The 14,071-nt window shown below is 40.1% G+C and overlaps 1 protein-coding gene across 3 annotated transcripts in view; it reads left to right on the forward strand.

Annotated features, from left to right (window-relative positions):
• mpped2a (metallophosphoesterase domain containing 2a) overlaps window positions 1-14,071 on the forward strand; it is a 76,418-nt gene that overhangs the window by 782 nt on the left and 61,565 nt on the right. For all 3 annotated transcript variants that reach the window (XM_061764401.1, XM_061764383.1, XM_061764392.1), the window contains exon 2: window positions 1,915-2,178. In XM_061764401.1, coding sequence (XP_061620385.1) covers window positions 2,066-2,178 — 113 coding nt within the window. In that variant the 5' untranslated portion in view covers window positions 1,915-2,065. The remainder of the gene's footprint in view (window positions 1-1,914; window positions 2,179-14,071) is intronic.

Here is a 14,071-nt window from a genome sequence, read left to right on the forward strand (position 1 = left end):
ACACATCGCGAGTGTGTCTAATGCGTGGTGCCTGACTGAAAGAAAGGGTCAATTTATCCGCCGTCCGTCACCCCATTTTTGGTTTTACAGGGGTGATTTCCAACCGGAAAGTTGAAGCCTATGCGGTTTGCGGTGCACGCTACACGGACAGCAAATGTGTGCGCACCGGCGTCACAGCCAAGCGGTTGGAGTAGGAAGCTGCGAGGCAGTAGAATTCAAATAAAATAAAATAAAAAGGGGACTGTCGGAGAAGGTTTAGCACGCTAGGCTAGAGGGCTAGTCGCTGCTACTGTAGCCATACTGTAGAGACAGTTTGAGCAGCGAAGCGCGCGCACACACAATCCCTAGACACACACGTTCAAGCACAATTGCTTGGCCTGTCTTTGCAAAATAAGAAGCGTAGTTCTTATTAGGTGTTTCATTGTAAGGATGTCAAATAAGGGATGTGAATATAATTGTATTTTAATTAATTTAAATATTTGAAAGGCCTGGAAGGATGATGGAGACAGAATTTGTTGAACTTGCTATAATGTCATTTAAGCTCTCTGATGTAAAATAGCTAAGGTGCACTGGAGCACCTTTTCAGAAGATTTTAAGAGTTACTCACGCAGAAATATTGACGATGTTTTTATTACAGTGCAGCCAGTAAAAAAAAAAAAAAAAAAAATTGCATTTTTATTAGAAGGATAATTTGTACATTTTGTGGTCTTTGTGTTTGAAAATTTATACATCATCTATAAGGGTAAAACTCTGTTCTTGGCATTAAATGAAAAACATTGGTGTAACTGTTTTTTGCCGCATTTGCCAGAACTGAGTTTGCTTACCTTGCCTAATTCGAGGTAACTTAAATTCATAAAACAAATCCTCGGCTGACCCAGAATTAATGGCGTTCATTGTTTATTGTGGGCTCGGAACAGTCTCTTTTCTTGTTGAAATTGAGATGCAGTTTGCTTTAACTAATTCACTAACTGCATGCAACCATTAAATCAACCCTGGAGTTGTTGATTTCCCTCCCAAAAAATGACAGACTGTAAATTGAAGGCAATCTTCTTTTTATATTTTACCAACCCCTCTAATATTGATGTGTATGCATCAGGAGCTGTGGTATAAAACACGTGTCGAAAGCCTGCAGTGGCCACTTTACGACCAGTCAGGGAGGTCAGACAGAATGGAGGCTCAGGGTCCAAGCAGACACAACTGTCGTGGCGAGTGAGTGCTGAAGATGCATGGCCAGGCTTCTTTAAGCTGCTTTTTCTTCATACATGTTAATAATTCATTTTGGCTTTGTTAAAAACAGTTACAGTTATGCAAGAATATTTGAGAGCTTCACACATGGGTTTCAGTGCAACAGGATAATTTTAGAATGAAGGGAAAACAAAAGTTATGTTTTTGTGTTTCATGCAAATTCAGCTCTGCTGTGTGGATGTTTCTTGATTTGATTTGATTTTTTCACAATAAGGTTTTCCAACCGCTGTACTAGACATTGTTGCTTCATGTTTTATTAAATGTCAACAGGCTAATTCATTTATATGAAAAGTCGTTTTACATATCTTAATCCTTGGATTTAAAAGTAGCTCAATTGTAGGCTACTGATAAGCAATGATGTATTCTTTACTGATTCTTTTAAAAATAATTTTCAGTTACTTTTATTGTTTGAAAGTGAGTTAGTTACATGTGCATTTCAATACTCTTTGCATTAATAAAGCATTATTGTTATAGTTAAATGTAATTTTTGACCTTTTAAATTCCAGTCTGAAACAATACAAGAAAAGTAACGTACGTTAACAGAGATCTGTAAATTAATAGAAAATAATGGTTTGGATTTAGCTTCAGTATTGGAATTTTAATTGTGTATATATATATTTTTTCTTGCCCTCTGATATGTCACTAAAGTTTTTTATCTCATTCGTGCAGAGGGCTGGGTCACTGAGCCGGGAGTTTGCTGTCGCTGCTGCTGTGGGTGACTTCCTGGGCTTTTTCTGAGCCGCTCCAAAGGATGTCCGCTGCACGCATTGCTGCTGAATCCCGGTGAACGAACAGTGTCTCATGTCCGCACATCGGAAGGATGGCTCATGGCAAAGTGACCATCACGGTGGATGAGTACAGCTCCAACCCGACACAGGCCTTCACACACTACAACATAAACCAGAGCCGCTTCCAACCTCCACATGTCCATATGTAAGTTCTCCACACACACACACACACACACACACACACACACACAGGCACACACACGCACACACACGCACAGGCACGCACACACACATGCGCACATTCATATGTTCAGGATCTTGAAAACAAAACTTGCTCCAAATGTGTCATCTTTTTGTTACCTAATGTTTGGGGAAAAAAACACTTAAAATTACACATTTTGATTTAATTTTATAGAATAACAGCTGTCTTGTACAATAATTTTAGTGAGTGTAACAACTGCTTAGAGTTGTAAAACTAATCTTAAACAGACTGTTTTTCTTAATTAAGATGCATGGAGAATTTGCCCTCAGTCACAATTGAGCAAAATAGTGTTCTGCTTAAAACTAGATACTGTTTTTCTCTTACTGTTATGCCAAACCATGCATTTGAACAACACAATGTGCCTTTTGATAATCTTAAGGTGCATTATTTTTTTATTTTTTTAATAAATACAGTAGAATTTGACAGCATATAAAAGGGGTCACATTGAAGCGGGTAGCTTAGCAAGATCAAGGTGGTCAGATTTTAGGACTGAAAATAGGACAGATGCCTTCTGTTTGGTGTTGGCAATGTTCACATACAGCTCCCACCGTATTGTTTTGAAATTCCTGTGAGCTGTGAGAAGGGCTGGCATCATAGCGAGTGTTGGTCCTTACAATGTGAAAAAAGAGACAAGGTCACCTAGCAGTTTATGTTATGTCAGTCCATTTTAATGGTTGGCACAGGCGGCAATAAATCAGGCCAAATACCTCAATTTGAATTAAGGGTAACCGTGCTGGACAGCACAGGACACATTCTGGTGGGATGTCTGAGCTTGCGCACACAATTTATCTCCCTCTAGAGTTTATTTTCATACCTGTGTGATTAAAACTGACAGGTTTTGTCGCAGTTTCTTTATGGTGTCATGGTATGTTTCATCTGAGCATTTTAATGGTAGTGTTGCACCAATTGACCGTGTGTTTAGATGGGTTTGACTAGATGCAAAGAAAAATGGTATGGTTAATGGTAAAGACCCAAGTGAAAGCGAAAGTGTGGATAATGAGGAAGGGGAATACAAGCTTATTTGTTGTGTTCGGTCTCCATCTTTTTCCACTGTGACACAGTGACATGTTTTTGAAATGTGGCTCAAACAAGCAACATTTTGTTTATATTACATTTACTGTCGTTTCTTTGCTTTATTTTGCAAAGATGAAGCCCTCTGTTATAAAGGGATATGATGAGGCTAGGGGGCCTCTCTCTAGATATGTGTTTAGGCTGTTTCCTGGCTTCTACAGAGCCAGCAGTGTTTTACGCTGTCATTCTAAAACTCAGACTGGGAACCCGAGGATCCCTCACTCACATACACACAACCCATCAACCCCCCCCCCCCCCCCTTGTTTAAATGCTTAAAGACTACGCACTTTGCTCTGGAACAGTAAAGGCTTGTTTATATTTGAGAGATAATGATCCGACTTGCTTAAGGTTCCTCTCAGTGCATCCAAAGTATTTGTGGATAAAGTTGTTGCTTCTCAAAAAGAAAAGAGGAAGAAGAACAAAAACTCGAGACGGTCGCTTCTCTTTTGAAATACAATCTCTTCTTATGCCCCCCACTCCTTTTCCTAGAGGGAGTATTTAGATTTTGTGATTGAGTACAGCAGTGCCTTTTGTGCAATGCAGAAGGTATCACTCTATGCACTACATATGAAAACATCCATGTCAGAGTGGCAGTGGAAATAATGCTTTGTAATGTGACCCTGAAGTCCATGGTCATTCCTGGCATCATGGGACGTTTGTCTGTGCCTGGAAGTGAGCGACAGACTGAGTGCAGGTCTGGTTTATTTTTCTGTACAGACTCAATGTGTGAGTGTGTCTGTGTGTGTGTTTTCTTCTTGCTTCAGCCCCCTCGCCATCGTCTCGTGAAATGAAATGCTCAACAACTTGGAACATATGCTTTGAGTTGGGCCACTAATGGCTTCCAATCCAATTTGAGTAGAATGTGGGCCAGACTGCAAGCCGAAAATACAAACAGACACAAAAAAAAACCCCCTCAATGTCTGATAGTGTTTTTTGTTTTTGTTTTTTAAAAGATAATTAGAATTAAGGTTTGATCAAATCAAATAGTGTAAATTGTTAACAAGGTTAGCATTAGTCGTAAATCAAAACTATGACAGCCAATGGACAAAGCTTGAGCGCAAGCTTTACACGCACGTTTACTTGCCACAACATTTGGGACTACTGAGGAACGTATGTGCAAAATCTAGTGAGAATCAGTATACAAGCTCAAATTACAATAGCAAACATTGCTTTATTAGAGAAGATGTAAATTATTTTCACAATTGTAAACATTTATTATGTTTTAATAACTTGTCTGTTACATGCTTTCATCAAAATACAGCAAGGATAATGAACTAGAGCACAGTTTACACCTCACTAGTTCAGCCTTCCGGAATGCAGCCTATTTTGTGGGGGCGGTCCTGTCTCGTGAAAATGAGTGACAGTTTATCCTGCAATGCTGAGTACACCTTTTGTTACTGTGTTGACCGAGGACAGAGCTAGGCGTTTGAACAAAGCAAGCAGCTACTCTACTTGCGGGAGCGAAGCCCAGAGTGTAGGGAAAAAAGCAAGTGTCCGTAAAAACATCCATCCATCCATTTTCTTTACCGCTTATCCTCACTAGGGTCGCAGGCTGCTGGAGCCTATCCCAGCTATCTTCGGGTGGGAGGCGGGGCACACCCCTGAACCGGTCGCCAGCCAATCGCAGGGCTCATAGAAACAAACAACCATTCGCACTCACATTCACACCTACGGGCAATTTAGAGTCTTCAGTCAACCTACCACGCATGGTTTTGGGATGTGGGAGGAAACCGGAGTGCCCGGAGAAAACCCAACCAGGCACGGGGAGAACATGCAAACTCCACACAGGCGGGGCCCGGATTCGAACCCCTGTCCTCAGAACTGTGAGGCAGATGTGCTAACCAGTCGCTCACCGTGCCGGCCCCATAAAAACAATAAAAGAATTGTCACTCGTGAAGGCAGCTCTTCATACACTTGTTAGCTAACTCGAAACGCTAATCTGTGCGTCCAATATTCTCCGCTTACCTTTTGGTTTTGTCATATTGTTTAACAAAATGTAGGCCACCTGTGGTTTGAAAGTGTCGTGAAAGTCTGTGCCCAGTCCAGCTGGCAAGTCAGGGACAAAAAAAAACTCGGTGTGGGGGTTGTTATAATGTATGTCACAATTTTCTCACAGATACATTTTCAGAAATGGGAAGATAGCAGATAAGATTCTCATGGTTATTTAATTTCACACGTGATGGTTGAACAGGCCCTCCAGAGCCCCAATTACTTTATTTTTATTTTTAACAAGCAATTAAAAAGTAAATTTTCCATAATATTCCCTGTAATGCCTGTTAGAGTGACTAAACTGTCCTTCGAAAAAGACAATTTCTCATACAGCTTTTATGTCAGATTGTGCAGCTGTCTCTAATATTGTGACCATTGAGTTTTGACTTTACATGAATGTCTCCTAGGTATTACAATGGCAAGACAATATTTTCTTGACCCACTTAGACATTTCTAAGTTTCACTATTGATTTCCCCATGAGAATAATGCCCTCTGTGTAGGGCTTAACGATTTATCGTTTTTAGATCGAAATTGTGATTTCAGACAATGTGATCATGTGATCGCCAAAGCTGCGTTATTTTTATAAATTTTAAATTTTTTTGTAATGCTCCCAACTGACCCAGAATTTCAACTACATGTAAAAACTCACCAATCATAAGCGGCATGCTACTCATGTACAGTGGCCAATCATGGACTCGTGGACAATCAGCTCCAAGCTGCTAAAAAATAAAAATGCAGATATGGATAGGTAGATATGACACGGCCCTTTTGAACTTCTGCCGACGGTGACGCTAAGCTAGGGAGGTCAGAGTTGTTAGCGCATTCCATGTATGTGGACGCAAGCAAACCAAAAAACCAAAGATGCCAGCACGTTGTGCTACATATGGATACATACCACGCCGTACAATTACAATTCGGTTGAGAAATGACCCAGTTCTGACTTAATTTCAATGTCCACGAATTGCCTTTGTTTGGAACTTAAGTAATTTTATTTGCGTTCTTTTGCACTATTTTGCACCATAGCATGTTGAGTTTTATGAATTTTGCACAATGATAGGTTCCAAATTACATTACAGCTTTGTTATCAGTGAATTCCAGCATGGAACTGTGATAGGATGCCTGCCACCTGTGCAACAAGTCCAGTCGTGAAACCTCCTCTCTCTTAAATATTCCACAGTCGACTGACAGCTGAATTATAAGAACGTGGAAGTGTTTGGGAACGACAGTAACTCAGCCACGAAGTGGTAGGCCACGTAAACTGACGGCGAGGGGTCAGCAGATGCGAAGGCGCATAGTGCGAAGAGGTCGGCAACATTCTGCCGAGTCAGTCGCTCCAGACCTCCAACCTTCATGTGGACTTCAGATTAGTTTAAGAACAGTGTGGAGGGAGCGTCATTGAATGGGTTTCCATGGCCAAGCAGCTGCATACTAGCCATACATCACCAAGTGCAATGCAAAGCGTCCGATACAGTGGTGTAAAGCACGCCGCCACTGGACTCTAGAGCAGTGGAGACATGTTCTCTGGAGTGACGAATCACGTGTCTCCATCTGTCAGTCTGATGGACGAGTCTGGATTTGGCGTTTGCCAGGAAAACGGTACTTGTCTGACTGCATTTTGCTAAGTATACATTTTGGTGGAGGATAGGATTACAGTGTGCAGTTGTTTTTCCAGGAGTTGGGCTTTGAGCCTTAGTTCCAGTGAAAGGAATTCTGAATGGTTAAGTATACCAAGAGATTCTGAACAATTGCATGCTCACAACTTTGTGGGAACAGTTTGGAGCTGGCCCCTTCCTGTTCCAACCTGACTGTGCAGCAGTGCACAAAGCAAGGTCCATAAAGACATGGATGACAGAGTCTGGTGTGGATGAACTTGACCGGCCCGCACAGAGTCCTCACCTCAACCCGATCGAACACCTTTGCGATCAATTAAAGTGGAGACTTGGAGCCAGGCCTTCTCGTTCAACATCAGTGTGCGACCTCACAAATGCGCTTCTGGAAGAATGGTAAAAAATTCCCAAAAACATACTCCTAAACCTTGTGGAGAGCCTTCCCAGAAGAGTTGCTGTTAGAGTTGCAAAGGGTGGACAGACGTCATATTGAACCCTATGGATTGGGAATGGGTTGTCACTTAAGTTCTTACAGTATGTTAGTCAAGGCATGTGAGCGAATACTTTTGGCAATATATTGTATGTATGACAGCAAGCGCTCAAATTGATACGGTGAGCAGCTGGATCCAAGAGCAGGCAGAGGCAGATGTAAAATGATGAACAGTTTATTGAGGAAAGGTAATGGTGGTGGTCCTAGGTGGGTTGGCAGGCGGTGGCGTGGACAGGTGGCAGGCAGTGGTGAGGACAGGCGGCTGGCTTGGCGGCAGGAATGACGTGGATCAGGAACACGGGGGAAAACACTGAGAACAAGGAGACACAGAAGTAAAAAAAAAAAAAAAAAGGAACGAGGAATAGAGGGACTTACGTGAGGTAAATTGGCCATGGTACCGCTGGAAGTAACTGCAATACTTTGGCGAGGATTTCCTGGAACAGGCAGGCTTATATACCGGTGGTGATGAGGCTGATTGGAGACAGGTGCTGAAAACAGAGAGGGGAGGGGGGAGAGAGAGAGGACCCAAAGTGCCCTCCCGGCTCCAATGATGGAACTGCAGGGCAGTATATGACACTACCTCTGTGAATGTTTAACTCATGGATGATCTCTCCTCACTCCCTTTGTCATTATCTACTAACACTGGGGAAGAGTAAGGAAAAGTAGTCTCCCTCATTTATGCTCTTTTAGACAAAGTAACGGACAAAACAGAAATCTAACGGGTACAGATGCAACACATGAATTCACACACCCTATCCGTGCCTCACACTCGTATTAGTACAGTACAATACCAACACAAGCTTATCTGCACTGGACAGCTTGTTAAAATACTGGCATGTCAACCAACATCCTAACGCACATTGTATACCATGATGCATGGCTGTATTCCTTCCTAACTCTAGTATTATCCAGGCAATGCATGGTTAGGACAGGTTTGATCCACTGCAGCTAACATTTCTCTGTTTCTCTGTCAGTTTTACCCAATCTGTATAAGTATAACACTGCACCTACAGGTCAGGATTATGTTAACTTGATTCTATGTACATTTACGATGAACCTAAAAGGGCAGAAAAGAGATGAATTTTCAGTTGAACAGTTAACGGAATCATTTTTCTAACGGAAATATTCTCCTACTCTGCATGGCTGTCTCTGATAAGTAATGTAAACTGCATTAAAAGTGCCATTGTTAATACCACAGCACTCCCGTGCAACCTTTCCTGTAAATAGGTTTGAACCAATTTAATATTGTATTTTCCATCCTACTGTAAGGTGATTGCAATAATATGTTGAAACGATAGCTCTTGAGCAAACCTCTTGTGGAAAGGTTACTTTCACGATTTGGTTATCTTTGCCTCATCTTACTTGTGCCCTCTGGCAAAGAGAAATAGAAATAATATCATCATATATTTCATACGATGATTTTGATGCTTCTTTTCTGCCTCCCCAGTGAGATCCAACTCCAACTTGTAGTATCATTGAGAACAGGAGTGGACCCTACATAAATTATTTCAGCAAAAAAAGTAGCCTACTGTGCCATCTTTATATTTTCGTGCATATATCAGAATATCAGTCTGAGTTTTGACACACAAGTATCGCTTAACACAAAAGAGCTAAATAAAGAAACTCTTTTGCGCATCAACAAGAATAAACACAATTAAGTGAGAATTAAATATTCAGAACATTTGTCATAAATTGACCAACATGGTACTCTTGCTGAGAGCTCAAAACAAACAAACGACCAACTGCAGTGGAATCTCAGGTTACGAACGACCAGGTTTATGAACAATTCTCGTTATGTCCAAAATGTTCGTACAATGTAGTTATTGTTTTTGGTTTGCAAACAATCTTGGTATGGACAAAGGGAAGGATCTATGTTGTGCGTTTGCTGCGTGACGATCATTGACTCCGTGCATAACACATTCCTGTAAGCTGAAAACTAGTTGCCTGCTCCGCGGCATAAAGTGGAAATCTGTTCTAGGCGTAAGTTCTGCATCCACATCTTCGATCATTCCATCACAATTCTAATAGCGTTTGTAATTGACGTGATAAAAGAAGTTAATTAGATAATTTTATTTTCATAAAAAAAAATAATATTTACAGTACGTATGTTATTGTATATGATATATTATACTCAATGAGGAGCTGTAGTCCTCCTGCCCTTTGCTTCCTTGGCTTAAGTTAATGAGCAATAAACTGTTATCGTGATTATTTAGTGTTTTATTTCTTTATAATATTTGTTTCACCTATTTCTATATTGCACTATAGTTTTAACCACACAGATTTAAAAAAGTAAGTACAGTATACCATAATTTCTTGTGTATAATGTGCATTTTTCTCCCAAAAAAATCTTCAAAAGTCAATAGTTTGCATTATACATAGGTACAGTAAAAGTTAAAAAAATTCCTTCACAGTGAAATTAGGTATATGAGTAGATGTGTTTTAGGAGTCATCAGTGTTAAATCTGGTGATTTTTTTTAAAAATGTTTTCATTTTTTTTAGTTTACATCATATTTATGGTCACATATAAAATGTTATAATTCATCTATTCCTTTATTGTGTGTAAGAGTTAAGGCTGTGATGCACCCTAGTGTATAGTTTTGACAGGGCAGTATTATTATTATTCTAAAGTTGACTAGTTCTTTAGTAATGTATATATTACTGTGGCGCACCGTAGTGTTTAGTTTTTACACTGACTTTACGGAGCTATATTCAATATATACAATCAGAAGTAAGCAGGCGGTTTTAGCCAAATATTGACAAAGCAGATACAAAACTGGGTCAAACAGAAGTAGCTGTCAGATGGGGCCTTTTCTGGATACTCGTATGACAAAACCAAGGTGTTTTTTAAAATAAAATTGACACTTTTATACTAAATCCATGTTAGGGAGTCACTCTATGGAGGTCTAAAGAGCCAAAATATGGGACCTTTAAATGACTTGTATACTAGTCATCTCAGAACACTTGTATGATGTAAGTTGTGAACCACAGGAAAGACATCCACACAATTGTTTAACGTACTGTTTTAGTATATACCCTAATTCCAAATTAAGGATACTGGTCAGCATTAGTTCTAAATTAGGATACCTTTTTCATATTTATATGTGCCCTGCGATTGGCTGGCGACCAGTTCAGGTTGTACCCCGCCTCTCGCCCGAAGATAGCTGCGATAGGCTCCAGCACGCCCGCGACCCTCGTGAGGATAAGCGGAACAGAAGATGAATGAATAAATGAATTCATTCAAAACATTTCACTCTTCAGGCAATGTTTTAAGTATCATTTTAACATTCTTAAAGGTCCCATGCCACACCTAGGTTTTTTTATTTTTATTTTTTTTCATAATCTTTGATGCCCTTTTATCTGGTTTGCAAAATAATTCGGTTTGAAAATGCCCAGGATGCATGTTTTCCAAGCTATTCTGGCTGGTCCAAATCTTACCAAATACCGATGGCTAGTTCTAGCTGCAGATTCTACATTGACTGTTAATGCTAGCGTTATCCAAATGTGCCGATGATGTGATGTAGTTAAATATTACTTTTAGAATATGACTTCCTTGTGTAAAAAAAGGTACTTAGGGCTGGTGGAGAGGTGGGCAACCTATGTGATGGTGCAGCTCCAGGTTTTGCTGTACTTCCAAAGGTTTAGAAAGTCATCCTCCACAAAATGTGCTGAACCCAGCACAATGCTGGTTCCGATATGCTTAGGAGTTTCTCCAAAAATAAATTGAAGCCATTTATTCCTCCTTAAAACCTCTTCTGGGGTTGGCAGGTGATGGAAATTGCAAGTTTTAGCTTTGTGTGAGACGCAGGTGTTGTGTTGTTCAGCCATTTTGTACAGTTGAGTTGAGTGGGTGGGTACCAACCATGAACAAGCGAGCAGGTACTTGAATAATAAGTAGCGTAACTATGAAACACATGCCTGAAACTGATTTGCAATTTTTTCTTTCATCGGCTATTGCAAAAAATCGACAAACCACATACAGTAGATGTCAAACCTAAATCAGGTCACAGTCATTTTGACCCATGTTATGCATAACATGGGACCTTTAACTTTTCAATAGAAGTGCAAAAAGAAGGAAACTGCGTGTTAACAGAAACATTGTAACATGCAGATGGCAATTACTGCTTGGTAGCTCACATAAAGAGTAGCATCACTTTCCATTGTTCTTCCGTTGTTTTTATTATTATTGTCGAGTTATTGCAATTATTGCTGTATTTCTTCTTTTTATTTAAGAATTGAGAATACATTTTTTTATATAAAGTGAACTCCCATTTATCGCTGGCGATTCATTCTAGACCCACGCACAATAGGTTAAAATCTGAAACCTGATAGAAAGACCATTAAACATTTTTGTATGTAGAGTTTTACCCCTCCCTCAGTCTTTAAAGACATACAACTTATTAAAACACACACAAAAAGACTAATTTCAAGCATAAAATGTATAAGAAATACGGTACCTATCATAGTATCTGTGTACATGCATGTGCTTTTAAGAGGCGAGGACTAGTGGAGTCGCATGTAACGTCGGCAAGTCTGCGTGCGAGTGTAAACGGAAGTGATACATGTGATGGTTAAGTGCTTTTCAACATCTCCAATGAAATAGTGCCTTGGAACTGGCTGTCTGGAGTTTCTGTGTTGCTATGCACATGAGCTGTCATGCGTTGTAAGGAGGTTTCATTATATGATACTGATTATTGAAACATCTTAAGAATCTATGTAAGTATATATATATTAAATCATATCAGGTAAAACATTGGGCAGATAGACTCAGACATTTCTGTATTATGGCGGCCAATTGTTTTGTCTAGCATGTTGCTGCTTGTAGATCAGTGTGGAGGGTCTTTTGTAACTGGAGAACCCTTAATTAAGTTCCCCCTTCACACCTGACCTGCTTCGGTGGCCCAACAAAATGGTTGTGGAATTGGAGATTGTGGTGGGTGGGGTTAAGTGACAATTGACATTGTACAGGTCTGTATTTTGTGAGAATGAAAACCCTTTTGGAGATTTTGGTCGGTGCCTGGCATTACTGTGCACCGTTTCATATCACCCCCTCCTTGATGTGCAATGGAGTTAAAGTGGCCCGAGACTACAAGATCTCCACATGGCATGTCCATTGCTTTTAAGTGTTTTCCATTTGTTAAGTGTTGATAATCTGTACTTGTTTATCGATATTCATTTTTAACAGACATGTCATACATGGAAGACACTTTGCTACTTGCAGTGTGACAATTATTTGAAGTCTGGAATGTATTGTACTTTCACAAAAATATGCTTGAGTCACAGCCTACAATCAGTGATACCAAACAATGTTGTGACAACAACGGTGAGTAGTGGTATTATTAGGTGTTTCAGACATTTTGCATGATGTTGTTGATGTACAGGTTAATTTGGAAGTAACAACTGGAAGTAACAATGCACTGAGAGGTTACACCGTTATTTCCATCAATTGAATGTTCACTGTAAGGTGAGAAAATGGCATTTTTTGTTTGTTTTTTCCATTTTTTCGTCACAAAATTGCTTGAAAACTCATTGTGTTATAACATTGGACCACATGTGGATTGCAAGCCGGTGTGACTCGTCCTTATAGTATGCTAATATAAACCCATATATGAACACACCCATGTAGAATAAGACAAAATAAATATTGGTCTCATCAAACCTATTTAGCACCATTCATCGCAACATAATGTTCATAAAAAAATTTCCTTGCTTGGATGTTTTTTCCAAAAGAAAATACCTCCTCTTTGGCAGCTAGCCTATAAATCAAAGAATGCAAGACCTTGTATTCACATGTTGGCAGAGGTGGAGCCTGCCCAATTTTCCTTTTTATTTGATTAGTTTTAAAGGGAGATCCTAGTTTGTCATAATATCACTGTTGTGCCACACTTATTGTATCACAACATAAAGTTAGGGGTGCGTCAACTCACAAAAATTGTATATCTAAGTATGTAGATAATTGTTACTTATTTTGTAAAGATTTTTTTTTCAGATAATATTGTGTAGTTTTTTTTGTCTATATTTCACAAGTTTCTTCGTGCTAGTCTGGATCTTGGTGCTCAGCTGTCCCATTCATGTCATGCTTGTCTTCACAACATTCCTCTCATCAGCCCTGCGGCCACGCACGCTGTCATCAGCACAATTAAGGCCTGTGTCGTAACGAAAGGAGCATTAGCAGAAACAATTTCCCAACGTAGTGCCGGAAGGTTTTCCCAGTGCCGATTATCCAATGGGGAGCGCTTTGTGTGCTACACTTGCCCATAATAGCAGGAGTAACGGGAGGCATGAGGACAACTCATGCTGGCTGAACAAATGAAGAATAGAAAGCGGGCCTAAAGGCAGAGTGGCATCATATTCTCTTTAAACCATCACAATATTTTTGCAGTTTGCTTGTGTGTGTATCGTGCCATTTTTGTAATCACCCTGCATCTACTTTTTCCTTGTGCTTTTACACTTCTTCAGTCCTTTTGGGTTTTCTTGTTTTGCTTGTTCTTGTCTCCCACCTTTGCCGCTCTCTGTTCCGTTGTGCAGACCCACCCCCAGTTGCCATCCCCCTATCCGTTATTCCTGTGTTCATTTTGTTCCTCTGAAGTTTATTGAATTAGCTCAGACAGCTGAAACGCAGAAGATAAGAGAGGCGCTCTCTGTGCTTCCCTCTGAAAAATGGTATTGCACTATGGATGA

The sequence above is a fragment of the Phyllopteryx taeniolatus genome, chromosome 2 (genome assembly GCF_024500385.1).
Source record: "Phyllopteryx taeniolatus isolate TA_2022b chromosome 2, UOR_Ptae_1.2, whole genome shotgun sequence".
In the NCBI taxonomy this organism is placed as follows: domain Eukaryota; kingdom Metazoa; phylum Chordata; class Actinopteri; order Syngnathiformes; family Syngnathidae; genus Phyllopteryx; species Phyllopteryx taeniolatus.